General features: G+C 47.4%; 1 protein-coding gene across 6 annotated transcripts in view; it reads right to left on the bottom strand.

Moving 5' to 3' along the window:
• Positions 1-26733, bottom strand: part of Ncam1 (neural cell adhesion molecule 1) — a 303364-nt gene that overhangs the window by 3417 nt on the left and 273214 nt on the right. For 2 of the 6 annotated variants that reach the window (XM_015987213.3, XM_015987208.3), the window contains 5 exons: positions 18026-18150; positions 14778-14958; positions 4137-4344; positions 3021-3137; positions 1197-2018 (listed from right to left, as the gene is read on the bottom strand). In XM_015987213.3, the coding sequence (XP_015842699.3) occupies positions 1197-2018; positions 3021-3137; positions 4137-4344; positions 14778-14958; positions 18026-18150 (1453 nt within the window). Of the gene's footprint in view, positions 1-1196; positions 2019-3020; positions 3138-4136; positions 4345-9715; positions 12297-14777; positions 14959-18025; positions 18151-26733 lie in introns of those variants that run through there. The other 4 variants (XM_015987214.3, XM_015987215.3, XM_042280892.2 and 1 more) reach the window with 2 other exon arrangements.

Consider the following 26733-nt stretch of genomic DNA (forward strand, 5'->3'; position numbering starts at 1 on the left):
GCCTCTGGCATCCAACCTCAAACAAACACGCAGGTTGAAATCACTTCAGAGTTCTCCAAATGACTCATGCCTGGGGCATGTCCCCAGAAATCCTGGGTGCCATGACTTTAAAAGCAACCAGGTGATTTCAAGGTGCAGCTAGGTGGAGGTACTCTAGTCAGGGTAAAGTCCTTTCTTCCTCCTGCCTTGATTGCCCTGGGGAGCCCTGTGTGAACCTGGGGCAGGAGAAGAGAAGGTCCTTTCTCTTACCCTGACAGGCAGAAGCACGGCATCTCAGCTTGCTACAAGTGGGGTGTACTGGGCTCTGCTTCTAGTACCAGTTTCAGGGACCCCTATCATAAGCCACCTCTCTTTTGCCTGCCCCTAACCTTTCATGCCATGCTGTTTCAGATGATAACTCTATGGTGACTGAATAGGGTGGGCCTACTTGCTACAAGGAGCCAGAAGGGACAGCCAAATTTATAAATAAAAGTCCAGGCATGCCTCTGTCTCCACAGATCTCACAAGACAGAGTCAAGCCTAAAGACACCCTGGAGCAAGTGCAGCTAGCGGGTGACTCCTTGTATTGAGCATCACACCTATGAAATCTGAAGGCCAAGAACTTGAACTTGGAGCCAGGCATTGAGTGTCTGAGGGTCTTGGGTAGGGGCAGGCCTCGCAGCCAGCATGTGACAGAGCTGTCTGTGGGCTGCATCCTCCCTACATATGCACCTCACATGGCTACCGCTTTTCTTCCTGAATACAATGGTGCCTTTCTCAGGAGGACTTGGCCTGGCCCTGGACAGCGTACACACACACACACACACACACACACACACACACACACACACACACACACACACACACACACTTTGCGCCCAGGATGACAGATAAAGGCACCTTGGCCTCCTTAGTGCCTTCTCAAGCTCTGCTCACCAGTGGCCCAACTGCAAGGCATCCCCAGGGAAAACAGAAGCATGGCTAGGCTGATAAGGATGAAACATAATTAACGTGGCCTAATTAGTAAGCAGGCCGCTGCTTTGCCCACCCCACTGCCTGCCCCTGCTCCTGCCTCATTCCAGGCCCCTGGCTGACAGTTGCCTCACAGAAGCCCTGCAAGAGGCTGAGAACACATCAGACAAGGAGGACACAGCACAGCACAGACACACACCACCACAGGACACAACCCAGTGACAGAAGACAAAGAGAGGCCGTACTCGGTCTTTGCTGGTGCCGGCGGCGGCCCAGCGATGTCTGCAGCGGAAGGAGCAAGCTCAGAGGCTTGTCCACTGGCCCCAGTGGCAGCCGCAGGAGAGCCCAGGGCTGCAAAAACATCCTTTGCAAGGTCAATATCTGGGGTCTTGAAGTTCCCTTCGTCCATTTTTAAGTCCTCGCCCTGGGAAGGGTTTGTGGCGCTGACGGAGGCAGCCTTGCTCTTCGGGCTAGCAGGGGCTGTGGCTGCCTCAGGTGGGTTCTTCATGGCGCCAGGCTGGGTGGGCTCTGGGTCCGGGCCTTTGGTGCTGGGGGCTTCCTGCTTGGCCTGGGGGGCTTCTGTGGCAGGGGCGGCTACGGCTGCTAAGGGGCTGGCTGCCCCGGCTGGGGTGGGGGTTGGAGCGGGGGACGGCTTACTGGCTGGAGGGACCTTGGAGGCCTCCCCCGCACTGGCAGGGGTGCTGGGGCTGAGTACAGCGCCTTGGTTAGCCAGGACAGTGGAGGACAAATTGCTAGCAGAGGGAGTTGAGGTTGGGGTATCACTCAGGTCAACAAGAGGAGCAACCTTTGGGGCCGAGGCTGGGGGTGAGGCTGCGGCAGTGACACCAGGCCCCTTGGAAGGGGTAGTAGCCTGACCAGCGGGCACAGAATTTGAGTCCGGCACAGCTGTGGCTGGTGGGGCAATACTGGAGGTCAGTGTAGTGGTCTCACTGGTGGGGCTGTTCTGAGCAGTGGCAAAAGTTTCGGTGATAGTGTCAGAGTTAGTGGTGACGGTGGTAACGGAAGGCAGCATGTCCTCGACAGTGGCTGTGGTGTCAGCAGGCAGCCTGTGGGGAGGACAGGAAGTAGAGAGAGAATAGACAATGAAGCTGAGACATGACAGAGAAGCTAGATAGGAGCCAAGGAGAGGAGCTGTGGGTGGGCATGCAACCATACACGGGCAGGAACATGGGCCCACAGAGAAACGAGGACGAAGAGGAAGTACAAGCCCCAGGCGGGCGGAAGAGGACACAGGAGACAACAAAGAACGAGGAGGTCTCAAAGGGACCTGCTAGCCTTCCTCCCTGCTGACGCCCTTCAGCTCTCTGCACAGGGCTCCAGTCCCCTAGAGACCTCTCTAGTGATCTCTTGGGCCACCCAGGATCTCCACTCCAGGGAAGGCAGCTGAAGTCCATCCTATACCTCTCTAGGCTTCTGGAGCCCCATAGAAATGGGGTCCAGCTACCTTACAGTTCATTCTAGGCAGGGATGGGGCCAGATGAGGCAGATCAGTACTCCACATGGCTCCAATATGTCAGGGGCTCTTCTAGTCACAGATGTATGTTCCTTTAAATATAATACTTCCTTCAAATCTATCAGATCCTCAGTAGCCTGGCAGGCATGACAAACATGGCTGGACAGAGCACCTGACGATCTCTGAGGTTTCTGATTAGAAGAAGGCCGGGGGAACCGCACCAGGTCCCCAACTTTTCTAGCATAGAAGATATTTAAGAAACCCTAAAGGAAATGGGCTAGTCCTCTCTTTCAATGAGTTTAAGCCATTCCTAGAATCTGTGTGGAATTTTAGAGTAGTCCTGTGAGCCCCACTTATGCGAAGAGCCTGGGAAGACACCCACCATGACCCAAGGAGAAGCAAGAATGCCTTCTCTCCGAGGAGAGTGGGTTCAGGCATTGTCTGGCCAACAGGTCTTCTGACCGAGGGCTCCGGAGCGCTGGCTTCCATGTTTGCCCGGGAGCCGAGGGTGAGAAGCAGGGAAGGTTGGGATAGGGTGAGGAGGTGGAACTGGGGAATCTATTGAGGAGGTGTCAGCCCCTCCTAGTCCACATACTCGGGCTCTGTCAGTGGCGTGGTCTCATTGGGCTCTGTGTGTTTCCCTCCGTCATGGTTTGGAGTCCGTTCCTCCTCTGTTCGGACCTCCACAATGGGTTCTTTGGACTCATCTTTCCTGTGGAGAGAGTTCTGCTGGTTAGATCCCAGGGTGGCTTCAGAGGGAAGACATCTAGGAAAAGAAGCTGTATTGAGGGGTATCAGAGTCTGGCCTGTGGCTGGCAAAGCAGGCCAGATTACTATTTCTGCATCTGCCTAGCCCAGAGTATATAAGGTAATCAGCTCTACCTCAGTTCTCCCATCTGTAAGTTAGGATAAGTAATAGTTTATAACTCACCGACATGTGAGAACTAAATGAGATAATTCATGTAAAGTTTTTTTTTTTTTAGCACAGTACAGATAACTCTCCAATGTAAACCCATGTGCATACATATATATGCATGCATATACATGTATTTGTAACTGTGCATACATAGGCCCATGTGCATATATGTATCTGTATATACACAGTTATGGGCATGTGGGAGTGCTAAACAACTCAGCTTCTCACTCCATCCTTTCTCAGCTTGCTACAACAGGCCCGCTCACCCACGGACTTCAAAATCTCCTGCTGACTAGCTAACAGATGCCGCAGGAGGGCAGAACAGATAGATTGTCCCTCCCAGAGGAGAGGAATCTATATTCATTTTTCTCCTTTTGGTACCCAACAGCCAGGATACAGGGTCTTGCCTTCGGCAGCTACAAGATAAACACTTGCTGAGTGGTAACTGAATGAATGGGAGATCAAGTGCATGCCCTCCAATGCTGGTTCCCCCCATCATAGCTCCTCTCCAGGTCTAATTCTGACAACCCCCCTCTCTTGACCCTCTCAGGGATTTTCAAATCTTCATGAGACTTTAGAACCTAGGGTAGACCCAAGACACTGCTTTCAAACAGGCAACCCCACCTTGCCTTAAACCCGTGCTTAGAGAGATTTGCTTTGATGATTTAACCTCTCAGAGTTTTCATGTGGGAAAAGGTAAGGCGAGCGTGGAGGTCACCATGGCACTCTCAGATAGCACAGTGCTAGGCCCTGGGCTGGGACAGAGCCCGGTCAACCAGATAGCTCTGCACTCACGAGAAAGCAGCCTTGCCCTCCTCCATGTCTTTGCCCTTGGCTCCGGGTCCAGCTTTGCCACACAGGTTAACAGCAATGCACATGAGCAGACCACACTTGTTCAGGAAGTAGCAGGTGATGTCCATGACCACCAGGAGCAGGACGAAGATGACAATGAGGATGCCCACGATGGCGCCGGTGCTGAGGCCTGTGGTGGGGCTGCCATTGGCTTAAGTGGGAGAGAGAGAGATGGTCGGTGGTTAGCAGGCTTGGGTATGAGCCCCCTGACCCTCTGGACAATTGTCCCTGGGGGTGGAGTAGGGCCCTAAGCATAAAACCAAGGCATTTGTGACCAGTGGTACCTTCCCAAGGGTCTTCTTATGCCTGGTACAGAGACAAGAGATTCTCTGCATCTTTCAGATGGGGTGTGATAACCTCATCTCACCCATGAGACAGGATGAGATTAAGGGCTCCCACAAATTAAGATGAAGAGAGGGGACTATGAGCTGTGTCTTCATTCCTGTCCCCAACCCTGAACCTCCTCCCTAAGGCCTATGCTCAACTGGTCTTCATGAATCCTGTAAGCAGACTGGGCCCAGACAGGCAGTATTTGAGGACATCGAGTGAAGATGAATCCAGGAGGGCCCTGATGTGTCTCTGGACCATGCAAAAGATTTTTTTTTGTATAGTCAGGCAGTGGCTGCTGGCTTCGGGCTGTTCTGTGGCTCTAGGCAGAGTGGTAGACAGGGTCCCATATGGGGTTCCCAGCACTGCCTTGGGTCTTGTGGAGATGTTAGGCCCAATGGGGTGCCCAACATATAATTCTACTTCCTCTCCCCTCTTGAAGAGTGAGTCCAAAGGACTTTAACTAGGAAGGAACTGGGGTCTCAGTTTACCCTTTCTTTTTGTGCCACGGAAGGCTGAATGTGACCCATGACATTCCTGAGACACAGCAGCCTACCCCACAGGTAAGGCAGAGGGTCTGGGAATACTCACCCTGTGGGAGCCAGGCATGCTGGGATCAGACTTCAGGAAAACCTGTAGACTTACCCAGATTTGAACATTCTCACAGACAGTCATACCCATGCACAGGACAAACGTCCACCAAGTTACATTCTCATACCCCGACAGTACCCAGCTTCCTACTTCTGGCTGTGTTTTCTGTGTCTAGCTCCTATGGTGTCCATCAGCAGTCCTCCAGGGCCTTGACCTATAGATTCTCTCACAGAAGGACCCTGGCTGAGTTCCCTGTGTGGCCCCACTGACATCAGTTTTCTGAGAGGGACCCACTGACTCCCATGAATAGCAGCATTGTGGGAAGCAAGACTCTGAACAGAGTTCTGCCTATGGAAGTCATTGTGGAGACAGTAGTCTCAGACTGACATATGGGCACTTCTCATTCATTCATTCTTCAAATGCAACTCCATTCTACCCTTAGACCTTGTCTGATGTTTCTTGTGCCCCCAAGAGACCGAGGATACCCAGGTCTACAGCTGGCAGTACTTGTGAATTGGCCCCAACTGTCTCCATACTCAGTTCACTATACTTTGCTAACTACTAAGCCCGCTCCAGCAGCTTGCCATTCTCATCTTGCTCCAGACAAGGGGAGAGAAGGGCAACTCAGAATAAGTGGTACTGCATGTGGGCTGCCATTTTCCTTTTAATGATGTTGGAGTTTTGAGACAGGATCTCACTGACTAGGGTCTCTGATCCTTTTGCCCTCCCTTCCTGAGAGCTGGGATTCCAGGCGTGCACCACCACACCTGGCCACCATTCTTCATTCCTTGTGTAGCCTATCTCTGTCCATACTAGGTACTGGAGTGCTTCTCTAGAGGTTGTGTCATTCTACTGTTCCTAATTACAGACTTCATTTCTGGCCCAGAATGCCCAGAATACAGATCAAAGGGTACCTTGTAGGTGTTACAGAATAGTTTAGTTCAGGAAAACTAGTGGGACAAAGTCTAGACCCTGAATCTCATTGAACAGGTCATAAAAGGAAAAGCAAACAAAACAAAACACAACACAACAACAAAACCTTTCAGATGTCTATCTTCACCATGACATTGCCCTTGCCCTCTATGACAAGTCCAACTAGGTGCCTTGCACAAAAAGAAGGCTTCTCGAAGGGGCAGCTTTCCCATATCGTCCTAGTAAGAGCTGCTTTGAGCAGTGCCTGGCCGGGGCAGTCTGTCTTCTGTGGTTCCTGGCTTGAGAGCTTGGCATTCAAAGAGGAATGCTCACAACCAATCCCTCTAGGGGCCTCATGGCCTGAGCTGGAGGAGATGCCAGGTTCACAAATGTCACTCCTTGGCACCTTGACTTGCTTCTTAGTCTTTCTCCCTTGGAATTTTGGGCTGGTCCCTTCTAATCCTTCACTGAGAACTATAGCTGGGGTCTCTGAGAAGACCCAAGATGAGTAAAGGACATTAGCTATCGGGTGTGTGGGTTTTGACATCAGGAAATCAGCCACAGGCCTTAGCCCTCAGCTGGAATGACTCATTCTTCTAGCAGCCCACTTGAGAATTTCTCCTTATTTTTCACTCATGTAAAAGGAAGGAGATATCTTAATTTCCTTGATCTTTAGGATCCCAAGGGGTTTCCTTGAATAGGAAAGTCATCCCAGTATGTGTCAAGTGCCTACTTCATGAAGAAAGAGCTGAAAACATGAAAGTAGTTGTTTTGGGGACATGAGGGAATACCTATGAATTTTTGCACTTAGTGGCACTCTTAAATTTTTTCTTGAGACCAAGTCTTATTTCTCTGTAACCCAGGCTAGTCTGGGCCTTGCTGTGTAGCTCAAGCTAGCCTCACATATACAACAACCCTCCTGCCTCAGCCTCTGAGAGTTCAGATTACAGGCATGAGCTGCCATGCCCATCTCAACAGCAATGGCTTTTATCTTGATCTTGATACATAAATGCAGTCCTACATGACTGCTCATCTCTTAACCATTGAACTCATCTCTAGCCTCATGACCACTCATCTCTTAACCTTTGAGCCTGTCTCCAGCCTCATAACCACTCATCTCTTCAAAGAGGAAAAATAAACTGTGGAGAAGCTATTCTGAGTGCGAGAGTACAGCGACTAGATGGCTGTTTGCTCTGGACCCAGCAGAACCAGCCGGAGGTTTCCCTGGTTGGGAGCACCTTCAAAGGGAGGCATCCAAGGATGAAGACTGTGATATGACATAGGCAAAAAAGTAGGTTGGTGGTCTCCCTTTCATTTGATAGAAAGTTCAAAGTCTTCCTTGGCCCATGAGATCTCACATGTGTTGTGGCCCCTGTGTAGTCCCTCTGACCCTCTTAAAGCAGGGTCTGACCTTCAGTTCCAGGCCAGTCTGTATGCTGCCTGATGAATATGCCAGCCTGTCATTTCCCCAGGGCCTGGCTGATTGTGTAGCTGTGTTGTCTTACAGGTCCCATGTTACCTTCTTGGAGATCTACCTTCTTTATCTACCAAGTCACTCTGCTCTCTTCTCTTCTGGCCACCATGTGACCTTTTGTCCTGGGCATTTACATGCATGCTCTCTCTGCATGGCTTCTCTAGGACACCCTAGCAGGTGCTTGCTCTCTCTTCTGTTTCCCCAGTCACTAGGGTAACTCTGACAGAATATTTGTTGGATGGCTGAGTGAGTATTCAGCCTGGGGAAGAGAACATCATTCCAAAAATGCCAATGTGTGTCACAGGGAGGAAAAGGACCTGTATTCTGCACAGCATCAGTAGATGCCAATATGGGGGGTGGAGCAGACTACAGCCCCACAGGAAGGGTTGACAAGCATAGAAATTCAAACAGTGTGAGTTGCTTTGGGAGGTGAGCACTCTATTTCTAGAAGCATTAAACAGAGACTGGACAGAGGTTGTAATCCTATGGATGAGATACCTGTATCTAGGAGGGTCTTGGTCAAGGATGTTTTGCAAATCTTTTTCAACCACAAATACCTTATTCCAAAACAGAATTACTCCACACATGATACTATTTCCAAGATACCAGTCTCCATAGTGTGCATTTTTTCTGGAATACTAAAATACTGGTAGACCACATCTTTAGTCATCAAGTTTTGCAATTTTAATTTTGCATGAAAACTAAATGCCTTTTAACACTTAACACAGCAATTCTCCACCTGTAGTGGAATTCCTAGATGGTTTCTTAAATACTGAGAATCTGGAGCTCTTCAATTCTAGAACCAGAATCATTGGGCAGTGAGGATCAGGAATTGGGATTTGAACAAGTACCCTAATCATATAAGGGCCACCATTCCTAAGTCTTCCCTGACCTCAATCCCAGTGGCTCATGCCTGATTCCAGGACCCATCACCAAAGGGTTGCTCCATGTCTCCATGTCTCAGATAGAACAAACGTGGTCTGATGCAGAAACATTGAGAGAAAGTAAAGATTCCTGAAAGAAAGGGGCCACCCAGCCCACCACTTCCAAGGACTGATACTTCTACAGCAAGTGAGTGCTCCTGAAGTTGGAGAGAATGATGGTGGCCCTGACAGAGAGATGGAAATAAGAGGAGTCTGTGATACAGATCAAAGGGTCCTGGGGTCAGGAGAAATTCCTGAATAGTTACAGAATAGTTTAGTTCAGGAAAATGGGTGGGACGAGGTCTAGATCCTACATCTCATTGAATGGGTCATAAAAGGAAAAGCAAAAACAAACAAACAAACAAAACAGCCCCAAACCTTTCAGACGTCTACTTTCCCCATGACCTTCCTCTCACCCTCTGTGCCAAGCCCACCTAGGTACCTTGCACATAAAGAAGGCTTCCTGGAGGGCAGCTTTCCCACATCTTCCTAGGTAAGAGCTGCCTGGAGCAGTGCCTGCCTGGGCTGTCTGTTTTCTTTGGCTCTTGGCTTGAGAGCTTGGCATTCAAAGCAGTTTTGGCACTTAACTGGCTTGCTCCAAGGCTGAGACTCACATATATACCAATTTTCCTGTGCCTTTAAATGGATCTCACATTTTCTAGGTGCCCAGCTGGATCTGAGTTATTGTATTATGGCTCCCCAGGCGCTGAAGCCCTGGTCTCAATATAACTGTCAGGCTACCAGAATGGTTGAACTCTAGGGCTAGTTTTTTCAGAAACCCCTTATATTTCTGCTTGCTCCTTCCTGGAGCTGGCTAGGCACAGAATGCAGCTTGTCAACACAAGCTTTCTATCTATCATAAGATTCCTGAGTGTGTGTGTGTGTGTGTGTGTGTGTGTGTGTGTGTGTGTGTGTGTGTGTGTATTGTGAGGAGGAGAAAAGGTTGCTACATACACATAAGACTTGCTGGAGAGCTCTGTATCTGGTGGACTGTGCCACCCCTGAACTTGTCTTCAGAGTGACTACCTCCCCAGTTTTGCAAATGCTCGTTCCTCTCATTGTCTGCTGAGGATTCCCAGGTAACAGGAACTGGACACCTTCAGGATCACTTAGAAAAGCATAACGATTTTCATGGGAAAATGCCTTTGATTAGAACTCTCCTTCCCACCAAAGGTGGGGTCCAATTTAATGTCTCCCCTAGGAATCAGTTATCAAGTGCATGTGAGGTGGACGGAGAGGTTTTTATTTTGGGCACTGTGTTGGACACAAATACCAAAGAAAGTCAAAACACGCTGTTGAGTTTACATGAACTGTTATATATCCTTTAATAATGCAAAGGTGTAAACTTCATAAAGTCTTGCTGATTATCTAAACAATGACGTTAGCATTCTTATTAGTAGAAAAACATGATCTGAACCTGCTGTATAAATATTCTAAAAATGATAAGAGAACCCTCATGGCAGATAGTGTATCTGTACTGATTCACAGTGCAGAGGTGGAGGTGGGGGGGTAAGCTCACTCCCTTGGGGCTACCTGGGGGCTGCTCTCTTAAGGACTCCTGGCTGGGCTAGGAGTCATAACTTTCATGGAGGGACCCAGTGTCTGGCCATGGCTAGTGCACATTAAAGCTGTCTCCAATAGAGTACACCATTACAAGCCACAAACAGGCTGGAATAAGCCCAAAGGTTTTTCAGATGGAACCAATGTCTGCTAAGAGCTAAGGATCATGCTAGGGCTCTGGAAATTTAGGGTTCATCTCCAAAGGTCCCTTTAGAAGTATTGACACCGTCCCTCTCCTGTGAGTGGGTCAGTGATGAGGCCGAGGCAGACTCCAAGTTCTCCTAGAGTGAATAGTGGAGCACAGAGCACTGTGAAGCCTCTGGGATGAACACTGGGGATACTGGCAGGTGGCCACACAGTTGGCTTTGCCTGCAGACCACAATTCACTAGTGTGACATCTCTCTCTGCAGGGCCATCAGAAGAGGACCCCAGTGGGACCTCTCTTGCCTTCCCTGAAGCTTTCCTTAACTGACCTGCGCTTCTCATATCAGGCCCTGAGGCCCCCTGTTCTTTTCTCTGCTGTACTGCCCTGTGCCCAAGAGCCATCTTGTTTCACTGAGCTGGTGGGAAGAGGCCAAAGGTCCAGAGCAGAGGTCCATAGCTGAGCGAGAGGCACTGTCAGTTTTAGGTGCTGAGCACTGTGAAGCCTCTAGGCTGAACACTGGGGATACTGGCAGGTGGCCACACAGTTGGCTTTGCCTGCAGACCACAATTCAGGGTCATTTGGATTCCCAAAAGGAAAGGCTAGTCTTTGAGCATTAAAATGTAACAACAGAAACGAAACAGGTAAAGAACCAAAAAGAACATAAATTAAACGTCCGTGGAGATGTTCAGAGATGAGATAGGTAGAATGACAGGTGCCATGGTAGGGGAGGGAGTTTTTATTCATTGGAGGGTCCATCCCAAAGTTCACACGCTGATACTAGCGGGTGGTAGTCAGCCTTGGGTCTCATGCGTCCGATGTGACACACCCATTTCCTCTTCTGGGTGAATTGGACAACAGCAGACAGGAGTTCCTGGCTTTGCATAATAATTTTAAAAGTGTCGTCGAGACCATTAGGGAAGCTGGACCATTCTGGAAGTGCTGACAGGCAGACTGCTCAAATGTATTAACACTGTGGTGGGGTGGGGGGTAGTACGTTCCCTCAATCCCTTACCTTGTGCTCTTTGGAGCATATAGGGCGAAGGTGTGGGAGGTGACCGATTCACAGTGGATGCTTCTAACCTGTCTGGTATACTGTGCTTATGGTGATGATGGAGGTCATGCCTGGACCACAGACCCCAGGATCTGGAGGTTTAGTGCTCATCTGAAGCATCCTACTGTGAAGTGGAAGAATTAGCTCTGTGCCCATTCCTATTGGGCACATCACAATTTGGCCTTCTTCACAAAGACAGCAGAAGACATTGGGCTAACACCAGCATTACAGCACCTTCCAGAATGTTCATCAGCTCCAGAAAATAGACAATTTCAACTTTCCCACTGCATGGGCCACAGGAGGATTTAATTCACCTATCATGTCAGCAGAGTGCTCAGGTGAGTCACCACATGGGTACTTAAATACTTGGTACCTAAATACTTAAGTACAACATGGGTACTTAAATACTTAAATGTAGGCGAAGCTAACTGCCTATTGAAAGGTGGAGGGCAGGGCGCAGTGTTAGAGTGAAGGGCACATGTGGTGACTTTAACAATCTGAGCCAAGGTTCAGAAGTCTAGAATTCTTCCTCTGCTGTATTTATGAACAACAGCAAAAACACAAGGAGCAGGTAGCAGAAACATCTCCGTAAACCTTGCATAATGCTGTTTTTGAAAAATAGTATTGAAAGAAATATCTCTCAAATTCTTCCTCTCTCTCTCTCTCTCTCTCTCTCTCTCTCTCTCTCTCTCTCTCTCTCTCTCTCTCTTTACTGCTATTAAAAAAGGAGAAGACCCCATACGAAGTGACAGGAAAGTATCACTGAATGACAAAAATCTCAGGAGGTAAATCTGTTTCCAATCACCATGACCTTCCTTGTTCACACATAACACTTGCTCAGTAGCTGTGGCCAGGCAACCGAAGTCCTGACAGGATCTTTCAAAGGGGGAACAATTGATCATTTTCATAGGAACTGGGCTTTTAAGCAATTATAATTTGTGTGCGTGCGTGCGTGTATGTGTATGTGTATGTGTATGTGTGTGTGTGTGTGTGTGTGTGTGTGTGTGTGTGTGTGTGTGTGTGTATGTATTTTCAAGTTCCTAACAGAGCAAAAGAAGAGTCACCACAGAGAAGAGCAGTGAGACCAAGGTGTAGGAGGTGGAACTTCCTCCCAGGGTGGCTGCAGGTGTCAAGCAATGGGTTCCAGAGGATAGGTGGTTGTTGAGACATAAATGTGGCAGTGGGGATGTCCCAGTGACGTCCAAGGTGACAAATGTGACAACAGACACAGGGAGGGTGTGGGAGGGGAGGAAAGAGAAGGCAGAGACAGAAACAGAGGAAAAAATAGATAAAAAAAAAAGAAAGAAAAAATAGGTCAAATATAGAAAAAACAAGACTCCAAGGTTAATTCAACTTAGTAAGTTAGGCTGACAGACGTTAGGAGAGTTCAGTGCCGTATCAACATCATAGGACGGGTCAGCAGCTCAGCAACGCCAGAAGCAGCATAGCAGGTTAATTCAGGGGTTGGGGGCCAGCGAGCAAAGGAAATCAAAGTGAGAGAGCCGAGCCTCCACAGTAGAAGAGCAGGGTCAGGTTAGGAGAATGTTACCTCTCGCTAAGACGAAGCCTCCCTCGGAGGCGCAGCAGCAAGTGTGCTCTTCTCATGTCTACGTTTTTTTGCTTACCGAGGCTGAGATGCAGTGGGCAGCTGCACTATGGTCAGAACACTGGGGATGCGGGGTGGTCTTTGGAGAGCCCAAGCAGACCTGTCTTTCTACTGTGCAAGCCCCACAATCGTGCTGGTTGCAGTCCTGAACATCTCACCTGCAACCATCCTGCAGACCACAGGATTCGACCACAAATCTACGGCTTATGATGCAAAGAGGTTTTGTTCTTGAATTCCAAGAAAATGGCTAGGATAGTCCAACCAGAGCAGTCTTCTTTTACCACTTGGACAGCAGTCACAGAGTCATTGTGGATGAGGCAAGTACCCCCTAACCCTGTCTGGCTTAAGTGGAAGCCCGGATGACAATTCTCCAAGGCTTCCACAGGTAGAGCACTCTCCAGCATTTCTTTTGCTCACACTGGAAACCTAGAAGGGGACGTTGCTGGCAGTGCCCAGCCTGGAAACATAGCATGCCCAAGCATGCTGCCCATCAAGTCTCACTGTGGGGAAGAGCTAGCTTATATCCTGATACAAAGGGCGTAACTGAAACCTCACTAGTCCCCGAATCCTAAGAGGCTCAAACGCATGGATCTGGACACACGTCACACTTTCGATTTCAAGGGCAAACTAACCAAAGAACGCAGGAAAGAAGGGACAGAAGAGAAGCAGGGCCACCTCTGTTTGGACATCCAATTGTGACACAGTGAGAGCAACTTCCTGTAGCCACATGCAAGAACCTCCTTCCTAGTACTGGGATCCTAACCTGAGCAGGAACGCCCTCCCCATTGTTCAATCGACCAATTGGCACATCTAGTCTACAACTCAAAATTCACCTGCCAACTGCTGGAGGCCGCACACATTCCTCCCCCCTCACACGCATACACACCCACTCACACACAAACAACCGTAAAAAGTCACACACCAACATCTCCTTCTGTTGCTACCCACTTTGGCACATATAACCCTACATGGCAGAAAGCCCATCCCCTTTCTGGTCTGACTTTCCCGGGAGGAGCAAGCTTGACAATTGAGCTCAGCATCTAAGTGAGTTCTCCAGACAGGGCAGGCAAGATGGGCCTGCCCCAGGCTGTCTTCCTACCACACCTGAACATGGTAGAGCATAGACAACCCTCTCCAACAGGCTGTATCTACATGATCTATGACCATCTCTCCTGCCTGTGGTTGGCATTTGGCTGGCTCTGGAAAGGCAGAATGATGGCTGAATCTTCTTGGAGGTATTTGCCTAATGACGGGACTGGCCACTAGCACAAGGTATCTGGGACAGAAATCAGAGCTCTCACTTTATTCCCACACTTGAGTTGGTCCTGGATCCTAGAGACAAATCTGCATCTCCTAGGAGCACTGCTGCTACCATGGTCTACCAGACTGGCTGCCCTTCCATTGATGGTGCTTCCCAGGATCTATGTTTTCCACTTGCTCCATTCCAAGACATTTAATTTGTCTTTAGCACAGTGGAGGGGTCCTTCACAGATAAGCTTGTGGCTAACTGGGCACCATCTGTTCCTTCTCTTGGGGTCACCAGAGAGAAGAGAGTTAGACCATGGTTGTACAGCTAAAGCAAGGATCACATACAAACACCATAAAAACCAGTTACGTGATCCTAGTATCGAATGCAGATGGCAGAGAAAGTCTCATTAAGGATCCTTGTTCAGCCAGCATCCAAGGCAAGGCAGGAGTTGGGGCGTTCCCCATCCGAGGGAGTCCCATAGACTGGTTAGCATTGCTATTTCAAGGCCAAATGAGATAGGACCTTTTCCCCCAGGATGCTTGGCAAAACTCTCTTGGGGGGTCTGGTACATGTGAACCCACTGCACAGATGGGGCTAAGGCAAAACTAAGCTTGGCATATGAGCAACCAGTCATGAGGATGGCTGTAAGCAAGCAAGTTGTCAGGGTTGTTCAGGTGCATTAGGAGGCGCGGCACGTGTGCATTAATTCAAAGCGGGAAACAGACAGAAAACAGAAGTGGCAGTACCTGGGATGGCTGTGGGCTGGGCTGAGGTCTTGAACACAAAATGAGCTGCCTTGGATTTTCCTTGCTGATTCTCAGCTACCACATATACTTCATACTCGGCGTTCCAGTCCAGGGACTTGAGCATGACGTGATCACTGCCGGATGGGAGCCTGATTTCGGGTTTCCACTCAGAGGCAAGTTTCTGGGGACAGTCAGCAGGAAGGACAGAAGACACCAGGGGGCTTGAGTGAGAATGCTGGAGAGACTGGTTAAGTGGCACAGACTCAGGAGGATCGAAAACCAGGGGGTCAAAATGTAGAATACGGGAACCAGTGAAGATCTTCCATACTGGAGCATGCTTGCCAACATCAACAGCAAGGAATGTCAATATAGCCTGGTTCTGACTTCATTGTCCCACCAACTCCAGGACTGATAGGGTTAAAACACTGTCCCCCACCTACCCTATCTCCCTATGCTCTGGAATGCTAGGTACATGGGTTCTTAGAGGAGGGGAGAGGCTAGGGAGGGGTTCTTGGAGGAGTTAAATGTTCTCAGTATATTTCAGAACGCTGTCCACATTCTGACAGGTGAATAGCACATAGGTTCCAATTTTACTAAAAATGCAAGCCATCATCTATTGGGTATCTTCTATAGGCCAGGCTCTGCAGTTAGGGCTGCCTATGCCATTTCTCATCACATAACAAACCTTCTGGGTATCACTTCAGGCTCAAACTAAATCTGATTATAGGGACAGCAGTAAGAGGTTAGCTGACTTTCTAAAGTCACCCAGCACTCAAGGTTGGAGCCTAGCCGGTTCAAGCCCCAGACTGTGCTTTCCTTTCATGATAGGGAGCCCAGCCGACATGTGTTGGACTGAACTGGGCTTTTCTAATCCCTGTAGTGTGGCCTGGCCTCATTGTGGCTGAACAAGTGAGGGATGTTCATTGAGCTCACATGTAGTATCCCACTGTGCTTAGCAAACACTGGCTAGGGCATAAGGAGCGATGCAAAATTCTGGAGATCCCCCGTTTTTCACCCGACCTTCCCTCTAGGTATATCATCCATGCTTGCCAAGGAGAGTTTGTCCTGGAAGGGAGTTTCCAAAGCCATCACTAGGCAACCACCTGCATAACAAAACAGTGTGGGAGAGGCCTCACATCCTCCTGAGAACTCTTCAGATGGTTTTCTAGTTGCAAAGCTCACCATGTCATAGTCTCTGGCCTTTTCAAAAGCCATGTACACCTCAGGTACATGATAGGCACCCAAGGGCGTTTGACAACTTTTACTGAACGGGGGCTAGAACACAGCGACAGTGTCAGGAAAGAGGTGACCGGTCCTGGCCTGGGTCTGGAGGAAGAGATTTTACTGAACAAAGTAGTTCTGATTAGCCACAAAGGTGCCCTTATGCTCATTCCAGGGCTGTGGGTATTGTGGGAAATTGCTCAGGGGGGATTCTCTTATCCTCTAATTTAACCCGGAAGCCAGGGCTGGGCTGTAAGTTAGCTTTGCACATGTTGCTATGGTGCTGTTTTAATTTAAAACAAAGAAGCTGGGCTGTCTCTCTTTGCTCTTCTTTTCTCTGACTTCCTCAGCAAACATCATTACAAAAGAGACAACCAGACGATAGAGCAAACACTCAGGAGAGCAAACTTTATGCTATGTAATACATATTAATAATATGTGATTGCATTTAGCAAACACGAAGCTCCAAAGTGAGAGAGGATGGTTAAAGTCATCGAAATCTAAAATAGCTCAGCATTTTGTTCCTCTATCTGTTAAACATAGCTGCAGTGACCATTCAGGCAAACAGACCTCGAGATTGTCTTCCTACGGGAGAGATTTCTAGCTGGGTCCTGCATCCTAGTTACAATTCACAGAGGTTTCAAAGCATCCAGGATATTTTGGGATCTCAATATATATTGTAACGAATCTGACGGCTGAAGTTATTTTATTCCCATTTTCCAGATAGGGAAATGGAGGTTTGGGAAGATAAGATTATCTGTCCTTCAGATCACATGCTGGCAAATGGCAGCTGGAATTTGAAGCTGGAATTTGATGCCATCCAGGCTCAGGACAGAGGCATTGTACCCCACCATAGCACCTCTCCAACTAGGTTATTCAGGGCCACCTGGCAAGTCTTGACATCCTTCCCCATAGTAACGAAACTACAGGGATGTTGGCCCGTAAGGACGTTTACTGAGGCTTCTCCTACTATGCCGGCTCCTATCTGACTTCTTTGAGAATCAGTTGGGAGAGCTGGATAGATGAAGGTCTGTCTCCCGGCTATAGGGTGTGCATGCCCGTAGGGCTCTATGCTGGACCCACATGCCATTTCTATGGGAGCTGTTCCCAGAAGCAGGGGATGAACAAACTTCCTGGAAAAAGCCTTATCTGGGGCTTCATGGAGAAAGCAAACTGCTCTCTGGTCCATTACCTCCAACTACTAAGAAATATCAGTAACAGGTGATTCCCAGAGACTGTCTCTAAGCCCCACCCCACCCCCTGCAACTGCTTGCCAAATGTCATTCTGAAACTGGAAAAGGGGAGAGGGATTCTTGGTTTGGGGGGTGGGGATGAAAGACTAGTAGAGATCTTAGGTAGGTGGTGAGCGAGCCACTAGGAAAAGCTCCGTGTCAAGCTGATTGTTAGCAGTTAGCCCAGCTAAGGGGCCGAGAAGAGCGGGCGGGCAAGGGATCCAGCCTGTGATCTTGAAGTAAGTCAGGAGAGAGCCTAGGCTCCTCAGCTAGATAGGACTGGATTCTAATTTGGCCTCACCCATCTGTGTGAGAACATCCATTCCTGGCTGTGGGAGCTCTTGTTGCTTCGTCTGTAGTGGGGGGTAGGGGTGGATAACTGTAATACCCACTTCATAGGGTCTCTGCAGGAAATATGCCTAGATAGAGCACCTGGTCCAGGAGACACACTTTATCAAAAGTAGTGATTTTTAGATGGCAGCATGGAGATTGTGCACAGAAGTCCTGGATTATGGAAAAGACACTTCGTAGAAAAACTGAAAAATCACGGTGATGTTCTCACCATCCTGGTCATAGTAGAAGTTTTCAAATGGTCCCACTGTGGTTATGGCCTAATAGCTATAGGTCAGACTTGGGATTTAAAACCTTGGCCAAGTTCCACTAGTCTCCTACAAAATGCCCAGTGGGATACTGTCCTACCTTGCTTCACCTGGGATTCTCGAGTTCTTGATCCAACAAGGTAGGTGTCAGGGTCCCAGGGTGGGGGAAGGGGGTCTGAGGATGGAGGTTACTCACCGCTCGGTACTTGACCAGATAATGTCTGATTGGGGAACCTCCGTCATCCTGCTTGATCAGGTTCACCTTGATGGAGTTCCCATCTTCTCCCATCTGCCCTTCCAGCTTGGGTGCACTGGGTTCCCCTGAAACAGCCAGTAAGTTCACATGAGATCTGGGTCCACGGAACGAGAAGTGAGCCCATCAAATGGGATGGAGTGATGCGGTGGGGCTGGGCACTTTTCTTGCTTTTTCAGAAATTCAAATGGTTAAAAAGCAGTGGATTTAGAACTCTGAACCCCAGTTGGCTGCCTTATTCAGTCTTAGTTGAAGGTGCTTTGTGGGAATGTTCTGGAAAACACTCCCTATGAGCACAGCTTTCCTGTCTTTCTCACTGGAACTCACATTTCCTCCCACAACTCTGCAAGTTGGATTTCTATGAACCTGACATATCTTGACAGAGTGCCTGAAATATGGGCAAATATAGGCAGGTCTGAGCAGAAAATTTAAAAACATAGAATTACTTTTCAGAATAGCCCTGTGTTTTTATCCCTTGGTACATCATAACTCACCCTAGAGTCCCGAGGGCTTGGTCACTGATGGGAGTGAATGATGCTGTGTTCTTGCAACTAGCTTTTCATGAATTAAATTTTATTGCTTAGGATCACTTAAAAATACGTTTCCAATTGTGGCTATATAAAACACGAATTGCCATAGGCAAGTTTCCTGTAACTACATTTATGACTCAGTCGAGTGAGTGATAATCTTTGGCTCTTTAATGTATTAAAGCAACAATCATTGTGGGTTTTTTCTCTGTGAGAGAAGAGAGGGGGAAATGGCTTTAGCATTGTACAGTAAGAGAAACAAAGTTGCCTGCTTCTCTCTATCTGCAGTTTATGCTCACTTGGATGATAGCATTTTGATCTAAGTGGGCAAAGGAAGATGAACCTGTGTGTGATAAGCCAGAGAGCACCAGGATGGCTCTGTAGCGTGATGCTGAGGCACTGTCCGAGAAACTGCCAGCATACACTAAAGGAGCAGATGAGGAAATGTGTAACCCAGGGTTGAAATTAAAACTTGCTTGCGAGGAGCCAGGACTTCCAGAGAGGACCAGACTGATCTATTTCTTGATCTCATGGAGAAGGTTGTAGTCCAGGTTACTAAGCAGGTTACTGAGAAAAATGGGGATGTGACAGGAGAGCGAGGGAGGGACTTGTCACTAGGGAGAGAAGCTAATGACCTCACACTGTACCCCTGGCCCTGAAAGGAAGGTGGCTGGCACAGTTGGAGTTTAGCCTGGTCTCCTTGTTCAGCTGTTGGGAGCCTCCTCCCTTGGATTCAAAGGTGGGAGCAGAGAGAACAAGCCACCCAGAGCCCTACCAGGCATCCCCTGGGGCACAGCATGCGCATCATCTGGAGCTGGTTAGAAAGGCAGACTCCCTCGGTAACAGGACTCCTTGGTGAGATATGTGTACGGGTGTGCTTCGAGAACTGGGAAGTAATGAGGTTGGGCTCATACTGCAAAAGGGGGGGGGCTCCTAGTCTTGATGTCTGAAGGATACTTAGGAAAAGTGAGTCTTAGTATCTATTCCCTACAACTGGGAATTTAAGAAACTACAAAGACAAATAGGTTTTAGAGAAATAGTTGTGTGTATATATATATACATATATATATACATATATATACATATATATACATATATATATATATATATATATATATATATATATATATATATATATATATATATATAGCTAGAATGTAGCCACTGTCCCCAACTACTTAGAGAAAACATTTAGACCTTGTTTGGACATGTCAGTCTATGTAGACTTTCCAAATTTCTTTGAGCTTTTCTATCATTTAGGCAATAAGTGTCTACACCATCATAAATGTCCAGTGGGACTCAGAGTCTACTGTAGAATAAGGTAGGGCCTCTTGGAAGATTCCACAATGCTGAACACAGAAGTGCTGAATGAGCCATGAGAGAACTCAACAAGTTCTATTCTCTGACAGAATTAAGGTGACCATCTCATCCCCAAGGACCCTCAAATATTACAGGTTTTAGCACTGAAGTTTAGCACTATCCCAGGAAAACCCTTAGTCCTAGGCTAACTGTGATAACGGTTGGTGGCCAGGACTGAATGGAAATGGTATTATAGCTTTCTGCACTGAGGATCGAAGCATGGACTGTGTTGGGTGTCTCTCTGCTGAGAAAGGAGGGGATTCACCAGGCAAGTGGTTGCCTGAAGCCTCCTTGGAGTGAGGTGGAGGGGAGTCCATCCAGTTGCTTTGTTGAACCCTCACTATTTCCTCTCAGAAGAGAGCACTGCGGATATTTAAGGCAGAATCAACGGTTGGAACACCTCCTCTGAACTCTGCTTCGTGGAAGGTATAAAACGTCATCTGCCTTAGTTTGTTTCCATGCTTGCAAAAAGGGGGTACAGAATTAAATGGAAGGCACCTTCCACCTCTGCTCTGCCTGCATGTGTGGACTTAGGGGAATTACCAATGTTGCCTTGGTTATCCCTCACAACACCATGGGGATGGAAGACCCAAGAAATGGCCTTCAGCCAACTTTCTTCGGGAGACACACCCTAAGATCAGCAGCTCAGTATCTTGAAGACACACAGTTGTCAACTTCTTGCTTTACAATTTGGTAAAGTTTTCTTTAAATATATTCTTGTCTTTGAAGAGAGACTTCCAAATCCCTTTAAAGGCATGTAAATGAACAGGCATCTTTCCCAGGAGTCCCTGAAGAACCCAGCAGGCCTGTTGAAGGCAGTCTCTTATCTCTCCATTTGTTTCAGGAAAAATGTATGTATATAATTGGGATCTTAAAACAACTCCTAAAAACTGTACCGCAGGTCTAACATTTACCCTACACAAAATAGTAGAATTAGCTATCATTCTATCTGACAAGGTTACTCTGATACATATTTATTTTCTCTCGAGTGCAGAACATTTTATATCATATAGTATTTAGGTTATCATTTAGAAAGCTTTGCCTATGATTACTCATACAAATATATGTTGTATTGAGTTCTAGAAGTTGTCTATCAGGCAATGATATCTCAAGGGTGAATGAGACATGATTTTCTAGCAAAATGAAAAATAATATAGTTATGGTCATTAAAAAGATAGTGGGTCCTTGGGCAGTACTATAACCTTTCCTCTACAGTACACCTGAAGGAGAACCATTTTCAGATAATGCAGAGCTTTGGACCAACTTGGTGGCCCTACACGTTTTTGTAAGTACATCCAGATTGGGGAAGGACAGTTGTTAAATCAATTATCTTACAAATCTTCAAATGCTTGCTGTCTATTTTTCCTTACAGATTAGGAATGGGGCTGACAAAACTTTCTGCACAAAACCAGACCTGGAGGAAAGGAGCATTGCAGAGACCTGGGGGCCTCAGTGTTAAAGAGGCTCCCTGCTTAATTGAACACATTAGCAGAGGAAATGATTGGAGGAGGGGGGGTCCCAAGGTTCTGGGGTGGCTGCTGCTGTGACTGAAATCATTATGGGCAATTTCAGAAAAACCAATATTGTAATTATTTGTAAATGTTGGTCTGCCGTTCATCAGCAACAGGCAGGTTGCTTTAAGAAGACCCCTGGGGTTAATTATACCCTTTCAGTGTAGCTTCATCTAGGACTCAATTTTTTTCCCTTACATATTTTATGCTAAAGCTGAACACAGCACTACTTTAAAAATAAACCTTGATGATAACAAATATGAAATTCTGGACAGTTTTGATATTGTCCAGCAGAACACAAATCATACATGCAAGGAAAAAATAGTATGAAAAAAAGCCAAGTAGTGTCAGATATACCGTGGGCAGGCCCTGCGAGAGTCCTCCCAGAAACCATAATTGAAATGTATATTTCTGGCCATGGAGATTACAGGTTCTTCCTTTGGAATTACTGGGCTTTTGAGCTCTTAAATCTGAGTCTGCTTCATGCCTTTGCATTCATCAGCAGGGGCCTGGAGGTGGAGAAGAACTCCTGGTTGCATGACTTTACAACAAAAATCACAGCAAGCCCAGGACTTGGGGAAGTGTCTGTGAACTGTGGAAGGAGAACAAGATTCCCTGTTCCACTCCAGGAAACACAATGGCAACAGTATGCTTAGCATGAAAGACCAAGGGTCCACACAGGCCGCCCTCGCCCTGCCCCAAGCCTCTGTCTCTGTTCTTTGCTCACCCATTTTAAATGCTTATTTTTAATCATGCACGTATATGTGCATCTGTGTGTGGGCTTGTGTACAGAAGTGTAAGTGCCCAAAGGGATCAGAAGGGGGTTGTCAGATCCTCTGCAGCCACCCAATGTGGGTGCTGGAACCAACTTGGGTCCCCTGGAAAAGCAATGCTCTTAACTGCTGAGTCAACTCTCCAGCCCTCATTCACTCTGTCTTCTCTTTCATACAGATCTGCACGGAGGTCTGTGATCTCAGCTACACTCACGATTAACTAGTAATGGATCTAGAGATTGAAGTCTAGTATGTTTACTATCAAATAGCACTGTTGTGAATTAAAACACTGCTCATTTTGCTTATCCCAGTTCCCATCTTCTTTGTTTAGTTATTTCTTATCAACCATTTTAACCTCGTGTATACCGTTTTTTTTTTTTTAAATTATATGCATCTTTATAAAACTCCAAATGGATGATTTCCCTATTCAGATGGGAAGCCTATTTCATGTCTCCAGCTCCGACACATTATGGTTCCATCAAGGAACAATATTGACAGGTCCTTTGGGGATTAGCAAATTGCCTTGGGGAATCAGGATTTAGAGTTATTAGGCCACTAATTCTCCTTCCTGAAATGGAGTTCTTTGCTAGAGATGTCACACGAGTGACTCTAATGTGATGTAGGCTGTGTCCGTTCTCTGTCCTTATAACTCTCCCTGACACATCCAGGGGGTGTCCCTCCCTGGATTTCCCACACTTTCAAAGCTTAGCTCTGTGATGTTAAAGATAAAGCTTCCATTTTGTCTTCAGCATCGTTCACCCCAAATAAGCCTCTGGAGACAAGTATTCTTTTACTTTGGAGTTAAAGATATGTCTGATCGGAGGTGACTCGACTTTGCCACCCTAGTCCCTGGCTTCAGGGGATACTGAAATACGGAATGAATGGGTAGGGGCTTTATTTATTTATTTAAAATGTGTATGGGTGTTTCACCCACACATATGTCTGTGCAACATATGAGTGCCTGGTGCCTAAGGAGGCCAGAAGAAGGCATCAGATCCTCTAGGACTGGAATTACAGATGGTTGTGAGCTGCCATGTGGGTGCCAGGAATGGAACCCGGTGGAACCCCGGCCCTTTGCAAGGGCAGTCGGTGTACTTCACCGCTGTGCCAGCTCTCCAGCCCCGATTCCTTAGCTCTTTACAGAGAAAGGATGCTGAGTTTCCTGGGGCTGAGCTCACTGAGACACCTGGTACAGAGTCCAGTTGGGCCCCATTTCTCTTAGGAATTATGAACGTGTGTTGGGGTGGAAGGGCCCCGGAAGACAGCAGAAAATGCAAATTAGATAGCAACAAATGAACTCTGACAGACTGAACCACAGAAATACCGACTCCCTTCTTGTGGGTAGCATGAAAGCACCAACAGATTAATTGACCAATTATCTTTGTTTCATTGTCCTTAAAAAAAAAAAAAATGACCATGAAGGTTTGGCTTGTGGTTATGGGGCTCATCCAGGCTCAGGAAATTAGGACAGAAATAACTAGGACCAAGTGAACTCTGCTCCTGCCTCCATGCCACAAGGGGGCGGTACACTTCTTCACTAATTCATGGACATTTCTTTGGGTATAAAGAAGAACTGGGCTACTGGGATGTTTCTGCCCTCACGTGGGTAACCTTAGGGGATCCGCCAGTTTCCAAAGCCGGTCCCTGCCCACAGGTTTCAGGCAAGATAATGCACCACTGTCTCCCTCTGAGGACCTTTCCTGCTGCCTCTCTACCCTGGGAGCCGCCAGTGTGCGAGATCCTTCAGAACAAAGGCAATTAGAGCAGAAAGGCTGGTGGGAAGCCTGTGTCGACCTGGCAGAGAGCGGGGCTCCAAACACACAGCTGTAAAAAAATCAAGGAGGGTGTGGAAGGGGTCGTTAGTGATGTTTTCAATCTAAGAAGGAAGAGTGGGGGAGGGTTAAAGAATTTAGTTCGTCAGAACCAGCATTGCCTAATACAAGTCAGGGTCAGTAGCTAAAGAAAAAAAAAAGATCATTATGAATGGGTGTGAAGGGAGCCGTGCTCAGACATGCAACACAGTGACAGAGAGAGAGTGTACAGGGGGCTGGCACACTCATGCTGATGGTGGGAAATGGGGAGTCCCATTTACAGAATCCTCCGATAATGGTCTACAAAATCACGTCCCCGTGCCAGCATTTCAAGGTCTCCTGGTACCCAGGGGCGTGTTAGGAACGAATGTTTGCGAAGGATGGAGTTCAGCCTCACCTCCAACCAACTCGCTTCTCCTGTCCTGGGGGCGGGTGCTTACGCTTACCTGTCTTCTCCATCAAAGCTATTTGGTGATGGGAAATGGGGTTCAGTCCCTGGCTTAGCCTCCCTTTGCTTTCATTCATTGTTTCAGGACAGAGTAAATATCGCCCAACTGAACCTAAGGTGGGTGGAGCACCCAGCATATGTTAAACATATCCGGGTCAATTGTGGCTAGAAAGACATGGACTGGGGTAGGACAGGGAACACCTGATTTCATTGGCTGCCATATGTACAATCCACTAACAAGAGAGAAGCTACAAGCTTATTTGAATCATTTGAACTCAGGCCCAGGTCACTTAAGTCCTTACTAATGACTAGGGAAAGGAGGCGGGACTGTCCTTAACAAAGCTTCATTTTTCTGTCCCGTAAATTTTACTTGCTCTAACCTCTCCACCCTTTTCCCTTTTAGTTAAAGGTTCACCCTGCTGCTGGTAGTTCACCTGAACAGCAAGTTTTCTGCTCATCCCTTTCAGATGAGAGCCGAGGGTCTGAAAAGGATGGGAACCTGGAGTGATGTGAGAGGCAACTGCAGCCTGGAGTCTTCCAAGGCTCACTCTAACGATATCTTTAGACAGCTTAGATCAGCACTGAGGTGGGCTTTGGGGACAGCTTCAGGAAACATTTACCGCCATATTTTTGGTCTTGATTACAGGTCCTGAAGAGAGCCCCCCTGCACCTTTTAAACTTAGATCAATTATTACTGTGGCTTGCAAGGTTCTTTTGCTTTAGGGACGTTCCCATTTTGTTGCACACCATGAAAACCATCAGATAACTCTTTGTTGGGAGTCTGATTGTAAATGGGACTGGATTAGGGTGATGCTGCCACACCTACAAAGAGGAAGTCCTCAGCGATGGTAAATGGAGGGCAAAGGGAGGGGAGAGACACAGGGTAACACACACAGGGAGTGTGACTCAGGGACCAGACCAGGAACAAAGACCATGCAAGACAAGCTACTGGGATCTGGACTGTGTGGATGTCGCCCAATCAGTTCTCAGAGAAGTGAGGTCAGAAGTGAGGTCAAATGGAGGGGAGCCCCTTGCATGCGCAGGCACACAGAGTGGTTATTGGTGTTAGTCTGGCTACGTAATCACTGCAGCCTGTATGTGTCTTTAGGGTGTGATGTGAAGTAAAACTTTACAGTTAGGAGAGAACAGAAAGCCTGTGACTCCCAGGGGAGGCTCTGAATAGGTCTGATTTTAGTGGGGGTAGAGCCGAAAGCAGAAGTCCCCTTCTCTCTTGATGGTGATCTAGAAATGTTTTAACAAGGTTGTGACAGGCACAATATTAACTAATTATTTCGTCACCGTTATGCACTTCATCAGGCTATAATTTTATTTCCTTTTCTGTAAGGGTCAATCATGTGCCTCTTGATTACACGGAGACTTCAAGTCATCGTTAATTGCCAAGTGACTTTTGCTTGATTTGTGCCTCCTGCCTGGGGGAGGGCCACTCTTGAAAAGTGACACCTCAGCCATCAATCCAAATTCTCCTTTCAGAAAGTCCTCCATTTATGCAAATTTCATGAAGCACTCTCCGGTTTTACTGGAGTGCAACCTTTGCAGGCTCTATCTGTCTTTCTGGAGCATTGGAAGGTTGCAAAAACATTCGGGGGGGGGGTGAGGTGCAGCTCATTTTGGAGCAATTTAGGTTTATGGAGCTATTGGATATCAGGTTAAGCAACGAGGCGAATTTTCAGGGCATGCTTCTGGGAAATAACATTTGTGAAGTCTGTTGAAAATTCAAGTTTCCAAACTGTATGGTGGCTAATGCGGCTTTACTGAGAGGGCAGTTGGTGTGACCAGATTTCTTGAGGGAAAATATTAAACTAAAGGTTGTCATGTTTTCAGATTGCCATGTCAAGGTTGCAAGGCCTGTTGAGTTCTAGACGTGAACTGAGAATAGGAGCAAATCTTTCAAATGGCTCTGCTGAACGGATCTGAGACGAGAGGAACTGCGTGCCAGACTGTGTTTCCAGGTGTATTCCTCTAATCACAACAAAGAGTTTTACCTTCTGTTCACCAGCGTGGACGACATCATCAGCACCATGCAAGCCACATGACAAAGTCACATGATACGCACGCACATGATTGGTTGAAAGGAAAGTGGAGGAGGTCACATGGAAAATACAAAAAAATTAAAAACTGATGTAAACAATGGGCAGGGAGAAAAAAATCAACAACAAAATCACAGACTAAATAAAAGGAGAAATCAAATTAAATTAGCAGCT

This window comes from Peromyscus maniculatus, chromosome 7, assembly GCF_049852395.1.
Source record: "Peromyscus maniculatus bairdii isolate BWxNUB_F1_BW_parent chromosome 7, HU_Pman_BW_mat_3.1, whole genome shotgun sequence".
In the NCBI taxonomy this organism is placed as follows: Eukaryota; Metazoa; Chordata; class Mammalia; order Rodentia; family Cricetidae; genus Peromyscus; species Peromyscus maniculatus.